This window comes from Thunnus albacares, chromosome 8 (assembly GCF_914725855.1).
Source record: "Thunnus albacares chromosome 8, fThuAlb1.1, whole genome shotgun sequence".
Lineage (NCBI taxonomy): Eukaryota > Metazoa > Chordata > Actinopteri > Scombriformes > Scombridae > Thunnus > Thunnus albacares.
The window spans coordinates 22,770,408-22,789,714 of record NC_058113.1 but is presented as its reverse complement, the minus strand read 5'-3'; the positions used below and the strand labels follow the sequence as shown (position 1 = coordinate 22,789,714).

The 19,307-nt window shown below is 36.1% G+C and overlaps 2 protein-coding genes across 2 annotated transcripts; both read left to right on the top strand.

Annotated features, from left to right (window-relative positions):
• Window positions 1-3,120: 3,120 nt before the first annotated feature.
• Window positions 3,121-6,941, top strand: LOC122987291 (meprin A subunit beta-like). The gene is made up of 11 exons (XM_044359084.1): window positions 3,121-3,208; window positions 3,329-3,446; window positions 3,555-3,733; window positions 4,181-4,399; window positions 4,518-4,681; window positions 4,794-5,016; window positions 5,370-5,810; window positions 5,926-6,090; window positions 6,431-6,533; window positions 6,677-6,739; window positions 6,826-6,941. The coding sequence occupies exons 1-10, from the start codon at window positions 3,121-3,123 to the stop codon at window positions 6,702-6,704; spliced, it is 1,728 nt and encodes a 575-aa protein (XP_044215019.1). The 3' UTR covers window positions 6,705-6,739; window positions 6,826-6,941.
• A 1,100-nt stretch (window positions 6,942-8,041) lies between these two features.
• LOC122987487 (meprin A subunit beta-like) lies at window positions 8,042-17,894 on the top strand. The gene is made up of 16 exons (XM_044359392.1): window positions 8,042-8,077; window positions 8,249-8,329; window positions 8,647-8,659; window positions 8,773-8,811; window positions 9,001-9,026; window positions 9,130-9,214; window positions 9,555-9,672; window positions 10,929-11,107; window positions 11,648-11,866; window positions 13,823-13,972; window positions 15,211-15,441; window positions 15,618-16,070; window positions 16,205-16,378; window positions 16,531-16,636; window positions 16,731-16,775; window positions 17,107-17,894. The coding sequence occupies exons 2-16, from the start codon at window positions 8,273-8,275 to the stop codon at window positions 17,183-17,185; spliced, it is 1,974 nt and encodes a 657-aa protein (XP_044215327.1). The 5' UTR covers window positions 8,042-8,077; window positions 8,249-8,272; the 3' UTR covers window positions 17,186-17,894.
• The last annotated feature ends 1,413 nt before the right edge of the window (window positions 17,895-19,307 follow it).

Below are 19,307 nucleotides of genomic sequence, written 5' to 3'. Positions count from 1 at the left end.
TCACTCCCCTCCTCACTTTGCAAACAACAACACATTCATTCAGAGGTGATATTTTTTGTGCAACCAGTGACAGCCATATTTAAGCCCATGCCCCTATTTTTAGGTTTTTTTCTAGTTTCGTTTCAAATTACTTTTAATTGTCCAGTTGTGACAAATGAATTCTGAGTTGCATACATGGGTTGTCCAATTGGTTATTTAAGGAGTGACATTTATCAGTGGTGGTAACTGTAACTATTTAAAAGCTTTGTACTTCCTATAATTAAGTATGTTTTTCAAGTAGTCTAATACTGGCAATTCCACTTACAGTACTTTTTATTATGTATTTTTTGAAGATGTATTAGTAGCAAAGGATGGTCACTTCTTTCAAGAGCATCACTGAAATGAAGAAGGTTGGTTAGGGTGTATTAAACGTTACAGTCAGGATGCTACACTGGCCCCTTAACTTGAGTAAACTAATATTTACTCAAAAATCTTTGTTAAAAGGTTTAATTAGGGAGAGTTTTTAGTCCATTTGTCAAATTAAGATTTATGTTTATTTACCAGACATCTCAACATGGGCAAGAATTGTAGTTTTTAACACATGTGGCAGTGGAATTTGTTGGTTTGGAGATTTTATGATACTTTTTATTCAGAAACATAAATAATCCTTTCAGATAGCTTATGGATACAATAATAATTGAATAATTAAAACTATAACTACTTTAGAGCAACCTGTACTATAAACAGATAGATAATAGGTACATTTAGATAGAAATACAAAAAATGAAGCATAATAATAATAATAATAATAATAATAATAATAATAATAATAATAATAACAGACATGTATACATACACATACAAGTGAATAAAAAAATAAAAATTAAAAAAAAACTTCCTGTAAGGTCATAAGATTCTGTATAGATCAGTTTATACATATACTGTCCAAAATTTGATGGCAATCCATCAAATAGCTGTTAAGATATTTCAATTAGACATGTTCTGTCTCCTCTACACATTATTTTTCAAAAGGTTGTATATGGATTGTTCTGTTTGACAAAGGTTTTACCTTCTGTTGGGGTCTACTGTCTTAACTGCTCATTTAGTTGGTTGCCTAAGTGTACTGAAATTTACATTCTTACACAGCCCACAACACCCATTCATTTTAGCAATCTAGTCTGAATAGGTTACCTTTGGGTTAATAAGCAATCTTCGTGCCTCCAACAATATGGGCTCTGTAAGGTAAGCAGAGTGGTGTCATTTTACTGTTTTTTTACTGTCACTAAAAGTAGATCAACAGGTTGAAGGACTTCTGTCACAAAGTACATAAAGGTGAGAACACGTCACACCAGAGGTGCACTCACTCATATGAAGAGAAAATGTTAGTTTAGAAGAGATGCACAGGTACAATGAACACAAAAACCTTTTCAAATTTCCTGCTTCAATAGTGAAAGGCATTTCAAATGTTCACCTTTATTTTACTCAAGTTTTTGGTGCACATTTTTGTCAAAGTCTTTCTCATCTTCACACACAGCTCTCAATTTTGCTTCACGCACTAAATGAGTAATATTTGTCAGACAGTAATATGCTGAATTCTTTGACGGCCTAAAGGGGAGAGTGTAGTTCCAATCTTTAATTAGTGAGGCCTTTTATGTTTGTGGAAGGACATGTTTGGTATCCCAAACTACTCTGTGTCTTCACTTGAGTAGGAGTTTTTGACATATTAGGTAGAGTTGTAGCTTGTACAGTAGATATGGAAATTGAAAATCTGATAATGGTCTTAATACAGGCACAAAATTTAGGAATCCTTTGAGGAGACTAGTGAATTGGTGGAAATAGCAGATCAGATCAAAAATAGACAGCAGAATGCGACTATAGATTCAAGAACTGAGGATTTTTATTTATGAGGCATTTAGATGTGTCGATATTTCAATTGCATTTAGTCATTTTTATTTATTCATTGTATTTATTTCTAATACTGTATATTCCAATTGTCGATCTTTACCATTTTGTGGACATTCATTCACAATAATGTATAACTGCATAATTGTTCTGCTGAGCATACTTCACTTTGCCAAGGTAAGTACATTTACTTATTTGTATTATTACAAAAAGTAGTATCTTTGAATTTGATTTTTATTTATTCATTCTTTTATTCATTTTCAGTCTTTTGAGCCATTGTTAATAGGTAAGGCTTTTTGTTTCATGAAATAAAATCAAAAACAAAAATGTTATTAAAATATCATTAATCTGTTGACATTTGCTGTTATGGTAAAACCATATATAGAACAGGAATAACATAACTTTGATTTGGAGGGTTACAAAGTGGGCACCTCTTACATATTTAAATCAAAAGATAGCATAATGCATACATACAATAAAGAACACAAATACAAATGCAGTGTAAGCTGGTCTAAAAAAAATAGAATGTATTTTTGTGTAAATCTCACAATGTAATTTGTTTTATTCTTAAGACATCGATGATGAGGAGGACTTGGACATAACTGAAATAAATGAAGGTAAGATGGGGTAAAGATTTTAGTTGTTTATATACTGCATGTAAATATATGAATGAGATACTATATTTCTTGCCTCCTCTGGAACAGTAACCTATAGAAGTACTGGCAAAGAAAATGCACAATTAGTTCATGTGGTCTTTCCCCTCTCCCCCTCTCTCTTTCTCTCTCAATCCAACTGATCAAGGCAGATGGCTGCCCACCTAGAGCCCGGTTCTGCTCGAGGTTTCTTCCCATTAAAGGGGAGTTTTTCCTTGCCACTGTCGCCAAGTGCTTGCTCATGGGGGAATGTTAGGTCTCTGTAAATTAAAGAGTACAGTCTAGACCTGCTCTATGTGAAAAGTGCCCTGAGATAACTTCTGTTGTGATTTGGCACTATGTAAATAAAACTGACTTGACTTTAGTAACAATATCCTGCAATGTACTGTTGTAGTTTTTGTCGCAGCTTTCAGTGACAACAGCAGACATCTTTTTGTTTACCTTCCAGGTTTGGATTTATTTGAGGGTGACATTATGCAAGTAAGTAATGAGCACCACTTTTTATATTGCAATATTTTTTTACTGGATAGCTTGTTGGGTTTGTGTCTATTAATTTAATGCCTTTACATCTCCCAAGGAAATTAATATGAAAACAAGGGTTGCCAGGAATGCTGTTTTAAATACTGATCAGCTGTGGGACAACCCTGTTCCTTATGTATTAGAAGAAAACCTTGGTGAGTTACACAGTAGTCTGTAGACCCTCTCTATTGATAACTGTTTATACATTGCTGAGGTATGATCAAATCAGAAAACCAACTACATGCTAATAATGATTTTATTGTCTATGAAAACAGATATGAACACTAAAGGAGTCATTCTCCAGGCCTTTGAGCAGTTCCAATTGAAGTCGTGTGTTGATTTTAAGCCCAGACAGTCTGAGGAATACTACCTTACAGTCAGAAAGGATGAAGGGTAATTCTGTTTTTCCATACACATAATCTACTAACTTTCCACTGTGGCAATCTAAACTTCAAATTGATTTACTCTGTCTACTATGTGTCACTTCTCTGCTCTCTGCAGGTGTTATTCTTATGTTTCAAGGATTATTGAAAGTGGCCAAGTTGTTTCCATTGGTCATCGATGCGATCGTCTCGGCACAGTAGAGCATGAGTTTCTCCACGCTTTGGGTTTATATCATGAACAATCAAGATACGACAGAGATGACTACGTAACCATTATCTGGAAAAACATCAAAGACGGTTTGAAATCAGCATCCCCATCTTTTAAAGCATTTGTCAGATATACTTTGCCATAACAATATTTAAAAGCAATATTAGACCTCAAAATTTAAGGCTCATTGTTTTTGGTTTTAACAGATTTTTCTTAAACAAAAAATATATCTTTAATTTCTGCTCTGCTGCCAGGAGACACTATTCACAGCAGTTTACAGTAAACAAGATCCCTGTGTGACTAACACAGCTCAGAAGTGCTTCACATGATTAAAAATGAAGTGAAAAATAGAAGCAAACAGCTTAAGCTGCTGATTATAAATAAGAACCTGCATAAAACATTGGCACTACAAAACAATTTTCAGAGATTTTTGTATTATTGATTTTTAAATTCTGATTTCAGTTTGGATATGTTATAACCAACAGAAAAAATAAATATTTTTAAACCATGAATGTCCATGTCTGCTTGGTCAACAGGATACAGAGATAATTTCCAGAAATTAACCCCAAGTTCTAGTACAACATTTAATGCTCCATATGACTACTTATCAGTAATGCACTATGGAAAAAGTTTCTTCTCCAAAAACTCGGGAATCACGATTGCCACTAAGCTACCACAGTACCAGGACAAAATTGGCCAGCGAATCGAAATGAGCCAAACAGATGTCTATAAGTTGAACCGCCTTTATAACTGCAGTAAGTTGACACTGCTCGCATGATAATGAGAATGATGCACTTCCTCATTATACATTACTTAAAAAGACATGTTTTAATTGTGTCTTATTTGATGTATGTTTTTGCTGTGTGACCACAGATGCATCAGTTTCTTTTATGGAGCATTGCAACTTCTCCAATGTCGACATCTGTGGGATGAGCTATTGTGAAAAAGGCTTGACCAAAGGTTGGAAGAGAGTGAGCACTGCTGCTGGAGGACCTTTTACTGACCACACCAACCTTGATAAGATGGGGGGTAAAGAACTTAACACTAACTTTCTGAAGATCTGTCCTAACAAGCTAGATATTAAGTTCAACACCTGCTATATCAAATAAAACAAAAATTGGCTGAAAAATGATCACACCTAAACATTCCCCAGGTTATTTCATGCATGTTAGCACATCATCAGGTAAGGAGGGAGATTCAGCCTGGCTGGAGACCCGCAGGATGAGCCCCTCTAGGGAGTGTCATGTCCAGTGTCTCCAGTTCTTCTACTACCACAGTGGGAGTGAATCGGACCAGCTCAACATCTGGATCAGGGAGTTCCAGGATGAGAGGGACTCTACAGGAAATCTCCGCCTCATGGGTCAGATCACTGGTGAGGAAAACAGAGAGATAATTAGAGAAACTGTTTTCTATGTAATATGACATGAAATGCTTCTTTCAGAGTTGATGGGAATGTCACTAGTTTTGCAGCTGTTTGATCATAAATCAGTATTGGGAAAATCAGGGGATCTCTAAGGTTTTTACATAAATATCTATACAAAATTTCATGGCAATCCTTCCAATGGTTGTTGGGATATTTCAGTATGAGCTATCTGTGGATCGACTGATAGATTGATTGCCATCCATAAAGCCTTCCAGCTAGCATGACTAAAAAAAAACAAGTCAGAAGCAAAAAAGATGAAAACTATGAGCAGAAATTGATAAAAGCATTTATTTCCCCTCCAGGTGAACCAACCTTTGATTGGCAGTATTACAGGGTTCCCCTGAACGCTGCCAAGCCCTTTCAGGTTGTGTTTGAGGTGCATAATGGAAATGAAGACTCTTCGGGAGGCTTTTCCATTGATGACATCAACCTGTCTGAGTCTGAGTGTCCACATAATATCTGGCAGGTTGAGAACTTTGAGAGGCTTTTGACAACCACTGACTACAACTCTTACCTGTACAGCCCTCGGGTGTATTCTCCAGAAGGTTATGCTTATCAGATGGTAATTGCTTTGCGAGAAACTTTTTTTGGAGTGTATTTTCGCTTAGTGTCAGGTGACTATGATTCAACACTGGAATGGCCTTGTCCATGGAGGCAGTTGACCTTCATCATGCTGGACAAGAACCCTCACATTCAACAACAGATGTCCAAGCAGATCACTCTGACCACTGATCCATCAAACAGTAAGTCTTCATTAGAGATATTACCATGTTCTACCATGATGGATAATCATTTGTAATACTGTCACCACTGACATGTACATATCTGTAAGGAGACATGCTTTATGTTTTTCTGCAGCCACATTTGACAACCCTCGTACAGTGGGAAGACGAATTAGAATGAATGAAGAATCTGTATATGTGAACCCAGCCTATGGGCTGAAATCATTTCTATCTCTGGAGCAAGTTAGGAGCCAAGACTTCCTGAAGGGGGGTACTGCTGTCTTCCTCTTTTCAATGAAAGGTTTGCCATCATGTCTCATCTTGATCAGATTTATTATTAACTAGATCTTTGGTGCTGTAATGGAAAATTTCACATTATTGATTCAAGCTAATAGCCTATTGTTTAAATTTAAATATCGCAGATGTGAACTGTTACATCTACTAGTTGTAATTCTTTTCTCTAATATACAGTTATGCAAACTTCTCTTGACTTTTTTCTCTGATCAGAAAAAGTAACCACGTTGTGGTGGAAACCGCACTCTTAACCCAAAAATCTATAATCAAGGATCATTTATCAACACTGACCTCTTTTTTCATTCTGATATTGTGGCTTTGTTTAAATCTTTGCACATTTTCTCAAGACATTTCCAGTCTGCAGCATAAAAGCACTCTGCCTTGTCCAGAACTTCTGCCAAGCAAATTTACAACAACTTCCTCAAACAACTTTAGCCCATGTGACACAGGGTAAGTTCAAAAAGCTTTATGAAATTAACTGTTAAGTGCTGAGCTAAAGTGTACTTTTAAATATCATTGAGATCTTCAATTAGTAAATCTACATTCACATTTAATATTCGACGCTCACATTTACTGAGTTTGTGATTCTTTAGACCAAACATGAAAGCCACGTCACGCTAAATCAGCCTTTTTCCAGGAGGACCAGCCCCATAATGGTAAGTTTCCCTTCGCTCATGTTGTGGAATTGCTCTGAATGTATTTTGCTACTTTATCTTATGATGTTTTTGTTTCTTACTTTTAGGAAATACACAACAGCCATCAGAGATTCTTACATAACTCACTCATCAGAATTCCTGCCTCTTCGTGTTTCCTGCCATTCAGCTACCTGCCGTACATGAACCCAGCAGTAAATGGAATCTGTAGAACAAACTCAATCACCTGCTAATAAAAAAAGTCCTTAAGATGTTCAGTTTTTGTGTGTGTGTGTGTGTGTGTTATGTTTGCTAGCTGTAAGTGTGCATGCAATTTTTAATTCTAATTTTACCTGTTTCTTCAAATTTGGAGCTGTGGAAGTTACAAAGGAAAAGTTCCACAGTTTATTGTGGACAAACATCTGTGACTTTCAGTGCAGTCATTTCTATTCCTTTGAGCTGTGTTTTTTTATACATTTTTTGTAATTGTCAGTTTATTCTGTCAAAAAATCTAAGAGCAATTGAGTACAATGCAGTGCATAAGGCAAAACAAGTAATTTAGCCAAAAAATGGTAAATCAGAAATAAAGATTAAATAAAATACTTAAGGATAAAAATATATATAATTGCTTTACTACCCCACTGATGTATTGTTTATCATGTATATTCTACTCACTGTTAAACGTTATACCTGCTAAACATCAGGTTGTTTGCATTGTCAATGTGAGCATGTCAGCAGTGCCTATAGCCTCAAAGAGCTGCTTTGTCTTGTTTTAATCTACCATGGATCCCCAAAATAAACAGACAACCTTACTGATGCACCCTCAATAAATTTAATAAATGAAAAAATCTCAACCACAAAACTTAAGTTGAGTTTGTGGTAAGAAGTGTTCAGAACTTTAAACATCACTTAATATTTCTTAGATTCATTTGACTTGATTGTCAAGTTTAATTACACAGAAAGATAGACGTTGAAATTTCACTTGTCTTAGTAAAATTCTATTGCGCAGTGCCAAATGTAATTAAGACCTGAAAGAAAAAAATGGGTGTAGGCTGTCTTCTGGAATTAAAGGAGATTACTATGGTACATTCTGTGCATTTCAAAAAAATCTGTTAACAAACTGACATGCAAAGGTGATGACAAAGCACATAACAATGGACTCTGTACTACTGTATTGCCAACAAAACAGCAACTTTCGCATACCTGAGAATCATGTGAACAATGACTTTTTTTTAATGAAAGCAGTTCTGCGGAACCTGTTTTGTTTTTTCCATGCGGGTTTTCATGCTTGCTTAAAACTGTCCTGACACAGCCAAAGCTTCTCATGTTCACTTGAGGAACAGACAATCAGGCAGGCAGAAGGTAAACAAGAATTGACATTTTATATCCTCTTTAAAGGCAAATTTAATAAAATTAAATTCAAATTAAATTAAATGAAAAATTTAAGTATGCATTTCAGTAACATCATAAATATCTTTGAATGTCTTCTCATGTTTTTTTTATATATATATAATCTCTTTTGTACAATTTAAGTGTGGCGCATGACAGACTGTGACGATGAAGGGATATATTTTCCTTGTGGTGAATTTGGCAACAGTGTTCACCCTGAAACCAGTAAGAGTTCATTTATTGCTGTACTTTCTGTAAAATTATGTATTCATGCTACATTTAGAATTAACTATTTTAAAGGAGAATGAAAGTCAAATTGACTTTCCAAATACCGCTTGAATCAACAGTTTAATTAGAAACTGAATTATTTAATAAAGTATTAATTCCTAATTTGAAGACCTCAAATTTGAGTAGATTTTATTTATAGTACCATTATTGTAGTAAGTTTGTAGGATCGTGTTTTTTCTGATATCTCATGTTGTGTACTGTGTTTGAAAATTACATGATTACATATACTGATATGATCAAATATGATTTTACAGCCAGAGATAGTGGGTAAGTTGTATAGTTTATTATTATTCATTTGATTTCATAAATTTAATTGAACTTGATTATTATTATTTAAGTATACTGTGATTTAAAAGGCAACATCTTGTGTGTTTTTGTAGAAATTGGACAGGACAAGAACATTATGGAAGCAAACAAGGGTAAAGTTAAACATCTTCATATTTGAGATTCAAAGTTCATTCTTGACCTTTGAAACACCAGTTAGACAAAACAATCTCACCACTAGTGGTTTTGTCAACATATGGCTTCAAAGGAACATTCGCTGTCTACTCTTCTAATTATTGATTTCTTTGTTTTAAAAAAAAAACTGACTTTATGCTTTTTCTTAGATTTGTTGCATGATGACATTCTGATGGTGAGTTAACCATTTTGTAGGTAAATTATCAAAATGTTAAACATGTCTGTATGCATGGATTTTATGTTCCAGTTCACCTGATAACATTTCTTATTCATCTTAGCCACAGGGAACACAAAGGAGTTCCATTAATAATGTGGACGAATTATGGCCATCCCCAGTTCCATATGTTTTGGACCAAAGCCTTGGTAATTATTATTTTGCCTGCATAATAGCCAGAATTTGGTAGCTGTTAGTGAGGAGTAAACCTATAGGCTCTTTAGTGAATACATTATGTGATTGTACGGCAGGCAGTACAGTTCAATAAGTGTCAGTCAGCTGGGACATGGAGCTTGAAAAATTGTCCTTTAAAGTCAACGTACTTTCGTGCCATCAACTGTGCAAAACAAACACGCCAACCTTCACCTTAGCGTCTAAGGCGTCGCCTTAGCACAATGTACACAAGAATACCTCATTTATCTATTGCATTTACATTGTCTAACATTTCTTTGTTTTTCTCTATAAAACAACTCACATAAACAATGGAAGAGATGAATGCTAAAGGAGTCGTTCTAAAAGCCTTGGACCAGTTCAGGCTGAAGTCATGCATTGACTTCAAACCAAGGGACTCTGAGAAGTATTACATTTCTGTCCAAAAAGATGTGGGGTATGTATTGTATTTCTTTTCATATATTTGTACATATATTGTCCTACACTTTTCGCATGCTGTTAGTTGTGAAGTAAATTTCCTCTCTGGTTTTACTAAATAATTATATATACTATTTGAAATGCTGATTTGAATACAGCTTTTTAAATAGCAGTCAATTAATCATTCAGATAATAAACTAAATTTAACCCTCAACCATTTTGATAATCAATTAATCACAATTTATCTAACAAAAATATCATATGTGAACATTTGCAAGAGACAATTTACAAGTGATAATATGTCATCTTTGGACTTTGGGAAGCCATTTTATAGAATAAACAGGTTTATATAATTGACACACTAATTAATAAGTAAAATAATTTATTGTAATAGAAAAATAACACTTGGATGGATGATATTTTAACATAAAATGCAGAATTCTTAGTCAAATGTCAATTGCCTATCCCAGTGAGTAATGCACTTACTTGTTTCTCATTGAGGGATGTGTTGTTTTCCAGTATGATCAACAACTACCAATCGAAATCTATTTTAAAACAATAGTTAGGTCCCTATATGAACACTGAAACAGGTTTCGCTTGCTATTATTATTCCTCCTGTTCATACTGGCCATTAAAAATTTCTTCTTATAATGCGCTTTAAATGTAAGAAATGAGGGCAAAATCCACAGTCCTTGTTTAGTTCAAAAATATATTCAGAAGTTTATCCAAGTAATATGAGGCTTAAGCTATCAAAATTAATCAAATCAAGTGGATATCTTCTAAAGTTTCAGCCTTTTTAGTGCAAAATTCCTTCTTTTTGTACCTATCCTTCCGCTGCAGCTCAACAGGGGAGAGGGAATTTCATACTAAAACTACTGTAACTTTTGAAGATATCCACTTGATTTAACTTACTCAGACTGCTGAAGCCTTATTGTAACTTAAGATAAATGTTTAAATACATTTTTGCACAAAACAAGAACTGTGGATTTTGTCCCCCATTACTTACATTGAAAGCGCATTAAAGGACCTTTTAATGGTCAGTATGCACATGAGGTGTGATTACAGTAAAACCTCTTGATGTTCATATGGACACCTGAATGTTGTTTTAAGACAGACTTGAAACATTGTGAACATTTCCTTTAACTCTTCCAAATTTAAAAGCATGTCGGTCCCGTAGTGCTAAAATGAATGTATTAATTTATTCAGTATCAGACCTATATCAATTTAATAAATGTAATAAATGTTTGATATTTATGAGTGCCTTTTCCATTTTAGATGTTATTCATATATTGGGCGAGTAATACCAAACGGACAGGTCCTCTCCATCGGCCGCAACTGTGACGACCTTTCCATTGCTGAACATGAGTTTCTTCATGCTCTTGGCTTCTTCCATGAACAGTCCAGATATGACAGAGATGATTACGTGACGATTGTACCTGAGAACATCATAGAAGGTTTCATTGATACTTTTTTAATAATTTGCCTGTTATTTTGTATGTATTATGTTGAGGTGTATGAAGGACCTGGAAGGAGAAGTAAATGAATAAATGACTCCAACAATAAATACATGAAAGTATAATCAACTCATGGCTTAGTAAAGTAAAAGAAGCATAATCAAAAGTATTTACAAATTAATGAATTAATTTATCAAATTATGTTGAAATAATCCTTAATAAATGCCTAATGAAACAATAAAAATACATAATTTTTAAGAGAATTAGTCAAATTAGAGTTGAAATTGTAAATAAATTAAAATTAAATTAATCAATTAAATTATTATTTGGCTTGTCATTTAAACTTTCAACACTGCAGAGATCAATGTAGACATGAATAATTTCTTTCATTTTTTAAATTTTATCTTTTTTGTTGAGGGGATAACTTACAATTTGCTGTCTAATCAATAATAAGTGAATTAAGTTTTAAGCATCTATGTTGATCTTGATGTTTTTCAATACAGTATATTGTAACTGATGGTTGCTTTAATGTGTGTCTAGGATTTGAGAGAAATTTTAGAAAAGTAAGCGCAGAAGAAAGCACCACCCACGGAGTCCCATACGACTACTGGTCAGTGATGCACTATGGAGCAGATTTTTTCAGTAATGGCAATGGGTCTACAATTATCACCAAGGACCCAAAATTCCAGAATGTGATTGGTCAGAGACTGGAAGTGAGTTCCAGTGATGTTCGGGAGCTGAATCTCCTCTACAGATGCAGTAAGTACCTGGATTTTAAGGGGACTGAACCCATTTGTAAGACTGTTTGTTTCAAATGACTAAAATCTGTGTGAGCATAATGTGCCATCATCCACAGAAAAGTAATTATTGCCATTATTACATAGTCATAATCAGGGAAACATTATGGTTAACAGAAACCAACGTTGACTGTTGGTAGGAGATGGGATGCAAACTGCAGCCTCCCATGTCAGATGATTTACTGACCCAACCATCCACTCCAACCTCTTTCCCAAGAGTTTTTGTCAGAATAGGAATGTACTGATCAGGTTTTTGTGGTCCTGATGCCAATACAAGTACTTTAATATTGGGTATCATCATCTATCTACTAAAGGAAGGAATCTCTGTCTGTATGTCTGTATGTCCTTCGCATATCTCTTGAACCGTTCATCTGATCAACTCCACACTTGGCGGGTGCATTACTGGGGAACAAAGGCAGTGCAGTGTTGAATTTGGTGCAATTTGGACAAGTGGCACAATTAATATTAATAAACTTAAACTCTGAATAAACAAGCAATCAGCTGCTCCTCTCTGCAGCAGTGGGGTGGGGCTTCTGGGCTCTGCTACTGCACGCCGTTATCAGAGCGGATGACATCTCTCTTCATTTGATAATGTTAAAAGTTAGGCTTTGTTGTGGGTTTCCCGACTCATTTTTAACAAACAGGAGAAAAAGATCTGAGCGAACTGAGTACGAACGAACAAGTGAGTGACAGGCTCTCAACAGGTGATTTACTGTGAAGACAGACACTCTTTTGGTGCACTTTGGACACGCGACACATTTAATATTAATAAGCTTTGAATAAACAAGCAAACAATGAGCTGCTCAGCTCTGTGTCTGAGTGCAGCGGAGGCTGTTTGATATAAACACTATCACATCAAAGCAGGGCTGGGCTTCTGGGCTCTGAGTCGACATACTTGGCGGGTGTGCTGCTGAGGACCAAAGGAAGTACAGTGTTCAGTGTGAATTTATTTGGACAAGCGACACGTTTAGTAAACTTGAATAAACAAGTGAACAGTGAGTTGCTCAGCTCTGTGTCTGAGTGAGGCAGGGGCTGTTTGATATAAACACCGTCACATCACAGCGGGGTGGGGCTTCTGGGCTCTGACTTACTGAGCAGGACAAATGCGCCCCACTCAGTTAAGCTGCCTGAGAGAGAAGAACAAGTGCACACAGGAAAAAAAAACAGAGACAGAGGCAGTAAAGCTAGCCAATAGGAGCGCAGACATGTTCCATTGGCAGCAGAATCAATGGAAGGCCGTAAACTGTTTCTACAGCTCAACCTCAGTTTAGTCTCACTGGTGAAGTCTCTGTCTGGATTAAAACCATTTAATTTATTAAATCCTTGTCATTTTAACTGATACGGTTGTCAATTGATACATATATATGTGGTTCTCGAGAAATAATAAGCAATCGGCCTGTTCCAAACAGGAACATTTTGATTGGTCACTGCACAGAATTAATTTCTGAATTTCAAGACTGTCCCTAATTATTAGCTTACAAGACCTTACAAGACCTGTTAAAATGTCGATTTCACATTTTAACAAGTGAAAGCGACGAACAGCACAGTCTAAAAATGAGAAGCTGCTGCCTGAATGTTTTGTAAACTGCTCTTTGCTAATTATAAAGACAGAGAGGACATATAAGACTCAATAACAAATTTGTTAGCGTTGGGGCTTAGCGAACAGCCTGCGTGTATTTTGCCAATCTGGCCAATTTGTCACATTCACAACACTCTAATTTTCACTTGCATAGCACACACACTTGCAGGCTGAGATGGACAAGCTGTAGTAGAGAACAGTTAAAGGATCTGTATTATACACCATTTACTGATTTATCCTCTATAGACTTCAATAAACTGAGAACCTTTCTTGCTTTGATTTGATATCTCCGAGTCAGTCAATATTCCTCAATCCTGTGCTCTTCATTCACCTCTACAGACTCCACCATTGCATTTAAGATGTACTGTGGATTTACCAATGGGACCATGTGTCAAATGGATCGCTGTTCACGAAGTGACATTGAATGGGAGATGACAACACACATTGCCAGTGGTCCTATGTCTGACCACACTGGTGGCAGTGAACACGGTAAAATTTCAAAATGGCCTGAAAGATCTAATTTTTCACCTTAAAGAATAGATTCAGGGTTCAGACTGTCTGAATACGTGTCAGTATGTACATGGAAATGGGTCTTGGTAATTGTAACAATTCCTACTCTCCACACTGGGCCTAACACTATTTTCTCTGAATGCAACTACACTGTAGGGAATGTGGGACAAAGTTCACAGTCCTCATTCTGTGCAAAAATGCATTCCAAAGTTCAGCTGAAGCTAAAATGAGGCTGTAGATTTTGTCCCTCATCTCTTACAGTGTCCCTGTACTGGGGGAATAGTTTCAGGGCCAGTATGGAGAGAGGGAATTGTTAAAGTAACCATGGCCCATTTCCACGTACATATGGGCCATTAGCAGTATATTAAGACAGACTTGAAAAAACCCAAACTTATCCTTTAAACCATTGCATGTGTTTATTGCAAAATATTTAATGAAACAAAGTTTGCATATAGTTGGAGACCTTTTGTTGCATGTCAGTACCCATCAACTCTCAAATGTCTGTCAGCTATGAAATAAAGGTATAAAAGGCCCTGTTGCAGCCAAAAATGTAATAACTACCATTAATGTAATAACTTCCAATATCGTAATAATATTTCCACTCTTAATGTAATAAAAGTCAATAATGTAATAACTTACCCATAATGTATTAAAAATTTCTAACCCAATAATGTAATAACTTTTGCACATAATGTAATAGGTTATTACATTATTGGCTGGTTATTACTTTATTAGCTGGGTTTAAAAAAATCATAAAAAATGTAATAACTGTAATAATATACTTATATCACTTTATTTAAGTTTTATTTATTGGCTATAAAGTGTGAGGCTTTCATGACACTTACCCTTACTGTTGCCTCTCTCAAATAGCTGCTCAAAAACCTGATGACACACACACACAGACATACACACTCAATGGAAATATAATTACATTATTGGCAGTTATTATATTAACAGTAGTTATTACATTATTGGCTGCTACAGGCCCCAAACAGAACAAGAAAATGATTGAAACAAAAGTTGTATCTCCATGTTTAGACTAAATTTACCAAAAAGAGGTTTAACTTATCATTTTAGTGGGACAAATGGCTTTGAGAAAAGTCTTAATAGAAATTTTGCTGATATACCGTGTACTTGAATTATACAGTGGGTACTTTTTATATAGATATCACAATTGAAGAACCACCATAACACATTCATTTTTGACAACATTCTAGGTCAAGATGAAGGTTACTTCATGCATGCTAGCACAACATTAGGTAAGGAGGGAGACTCAGCTACGCTGCAGACCAAGAGGATGAGACCCAGCCGGGACTGTCACATCCAGTGTCTCCAATTCTACTACTATCACAACGGGAACGAGTCAGACGAACTTAACATCTGGATCAGAGAGTTTCAAGATGAACATGACTTCACAGGAAAGGTCCGCCTCATGGGACAGATCACTGGTAATGTCCGCCTGTATGATTATCTGATATCTTCCATTCTAAATTGTATTTAAGATGAACCATGAGCAGTGTTTTACCTTTTGCCTTGGTTGCAATTTGCATTTAAGCTATATCTAAAAGTGCACCCATTAATATTTAAGTAATGCCATGTGGTCATCACAAAATCCTCCCTCCAGGTCCACCAACATCTCATTGGCAGCTCCAACATGTTTCCCTGGATGCCACCAAGCACTTCCAGGTGGAGTTTGTGGTTCGGAAAGGAGCAGGAAGCTCTGTAGGCGGCTTCTCAATCGATGACATCAATCTGTCCGAGATCGAATGTCCACACGTTACCTTGCAGATTAATGATTTTGAGAAGCTTTTGAACACTAGTGATTATGGAACCACTATATACAGCCCACGGCAGTACTCCAGAGGGGGGTATGCTTACCGGGTAGGGGCAATACTGTACGAGACATTTTTCGGAGTGTTTGTGCAACTGTTGTCTGGTAAATATGATGATGAGCTGGAGTGGCCCTGCCCACATAGGCAAGTGACTTTCCAGATCCGAGATCAGAACCCCAACATCCAGCTGCAGATGTCAAAGCAAACAAGTATCACCAGTGACCCAAGCGCCACCAATGGCGATGGTGAGTTTTAACCACACAAAGACATCCCTCAAATAATTCACTAATGAAAACGATTGAGTCACCACTTCAGCAATGTAGCAGTATTTCCTCTGTAGTTATTTACTTTTGATGTTTAATATGCTCTCTGTAAACAGGAACCTATGTCTGGGACGATCCCCGTAAGAATGGCACCCAATTTGTAGATGAGAATAATGAGACTGTCTATGCAAGCAAACTGATTGGCAGATACTACTTTGCATCTTTGGAAGACATTCAATACAGAGACTTCCTCAAGGGAGGGAGTGCCATTTTCGTCTTCAGCTTCCAAGGCAGGCCAACAAAGACTATTTTCACTGCTAAACTTGATTTTGTAACTGTTCTGGTTGGAATTTTACACCAAATATAAGCATGTTTGAAACATTTTAATCACTTTACACTTGTGTGGAAGCTTTGCTCTATAATTGAAGCCTTCTTTTTTTAGATCTCACTCCTCTCATTAATGGAAGTGCTCTACCATGTCCTGAAGTGGGATCAATGAAGTTAAGACATCTTCGCAAAGAGCAAGATGATGGCCCATGCTCTCCACAGTAAGACATTGTTTTATAAAACTATATCAAAACTCAATGAAAGATGCAGAAATGTTACTTATATTCCTTTCAAATGACGTTATGCTTTTAACAGGATCGCAACCACCACACCTCCAAATCCTGAAACAAGAGATCCCAGGTATTCAGATTCATTCCTTCTCACATTTTACACTTCGATACACCTTGATTGTTAGTTCTAAAAAGAGCTTCATTTTAATGCTGACTGATTGATGTTTGACACTGCTATGCTAGCTTCAACAGTCTACACATGGTCAGACACATAACAAAGGCACTGACATGTAAGGTTATAAGGCACAGCAAACTATTATTTTATTTTACAAAAATCTCCCCCAATAAACCGGGACAGGCTGTACAGCCAGGTGTGATAGAACCTTGAGAGATGAGTCAAAGATCTTCTATGTATCATTTTATCATTTATTTTTTAATGCATTCCTTTCTTCCTGTTGCAGCATTTTTGGCTTCTCTCCTGCTATGGTGTCCTCCCCAGTCCTCACCCTCCTGCCAGCTCTGATGCTTTTGGCACGTTGATAATTCAGGCTGGAAAAGTCAGACTTGTCCCTGCACAGAGGATGCTGAATATTAAGTGCAATAACATGTGAGAATCAAAGAATGCAATATGGTTTGGTGGTGGGAGCATGTTTTGGGCAGCATTTTGATTATCTATTCTTGAAAATGTTTTCACTATTTTGTGGGATTTCATACAATATTTCTTTGAAACAAATTAATCATTCACACACAGTTTTTGTGTCAACCGTATGGGGTCTGAAATAAATAAAACAGCTTAACAAATTCTCAAATGATAATAAATATATGTATTGCATTTTTAAATACTGTAATCCTGTTAAAATGTCACAGATATACAGTTTTACTTTTTTAACTTTTTTTAACAAGTCCATTGATTTTTTAGTTCATTGATTATGGGTGCACTTAGCCCTGACTCTTGAATCTTTGAATTATGAGCAAGCCACCCAGTTCTGAGTTTGATGTTGCTACTGTACAGACATAACCTTGTAAGACTATATTGTGAACCAACTGTGTATTTGTGCATTGTGAGCAAACCCAAAAGGCTGAGCCACAGTGTACTTTCAACATCATGGATCCTTGTCAGATGATTCTTATGTAACCTGGTGTAATTAAACCACCCACAGACACAGAAATATTATTTGGGTCCTTTATTCTGATTTTTTTTAATGGTGGATTCTGTTGAAAATAAAAAACAAAGCTTCAAAACAAAAAATGTGTGGTTTCCTGTTTTACACAAGGGTCTTGTAGATATACAAAATCTCAAAAAGGGAGGAGGAACTATAATACTTGGTTTATACTTGTACACTAGCCACCAAAGCCACACCGTAGCTGACATTTCCTGTGAAATGTCAGCTACGGTCCTAGACATTTCTGTTAACATACAACAGATGCTCTCACTTTAGCGGACAATATCTCACATTATGCTTGTACACATCAGTTTTCAATGTTTATTGCTTGGTATACCTTTCAAAAGATCATGATGTTTACCTTCATAAAATGTCTAAATGCCTCTTGGAAAATTACACGAGTCCATCTTGTTGTCATATCATTCGGACCTGACACGAGTGTTGGATGACCATTTCATTATAACCTCTTTGTGTTTTCTGCCATGCACTTCCCTGCTTTATGTGCTCCTTTTAACTGGGTACAAGTAATGTCATTGGTAAAGCATAAATAATCTGCTATTAAATAATCAGCCGTTTTCATTCAAGCTTTATTTTGTAGTTGTTTGCGACTGGGTCGTCAGTTAGGCCCTGCATGTTAATATTTTGGTAAGAAGTCATAATATTCAATATATCAAGTCCATAGACTATCATTTATGTAACATACTGTTATGAGAGTGTGTGACAATTTGTTCTCCAAAATGGAAATATTCTCAACACGTAGAGAGCGGAATGTGAAATGAAACAAACTGGTTAGTCAGAACAATACTGAATATTGTGACCTAGTTCTGTGAAAGAGTTGCATAAGCTCCAAGGCCAGAATATGTCTCCCCTGTGGCTGCCATCTATCAAAACATGACAAGCTAAGATGGCAGCCAAAAAAGGAGTGTATAAGTTTCCAGGTCCTTTATGTACAGGCTGTGAAGAAATCTATAAATGACACCAATATTACAGCCAATTGGATTGTCACTTCAGTCAGTACCAGCACTCAAAGTCTTTCTATTTGGAATAACAAAGAGCTCTGTTTGAGGTGGCAGTAGCATTTTGAAGGATGTCAACAACTTCCAAAGGTACAAAATACATTACTAAATACACTTGATCACTCAGCCACTCAAATGACTAACTTCCACCTTCCAGGGGATGAAATCTTCCATCACACCTTTGTCAGTAGGTCCTAGCGTAACAATAAAGGTCACAGCATCCCTTAAAATATGAACTTGGTATCACAGTTACCAAAACTGTAATTGACAAAAAAATCAATAGCCATGCTTGCTGCCTTGTGAAGCTGCACATCTCATTACAGGGTAGAAAACAAATTGGATTGATGATAAAATGGAGAGACAATAAACATACAAAATACAAAGGTTGTCCTGCATGTGACATCAGAGGAAATGCTATGCTGTTACTTAAATCAAAAAGGTTTATGCTCCGGTGAAAATAAAGTATTTAGATGAGTTGTCTGA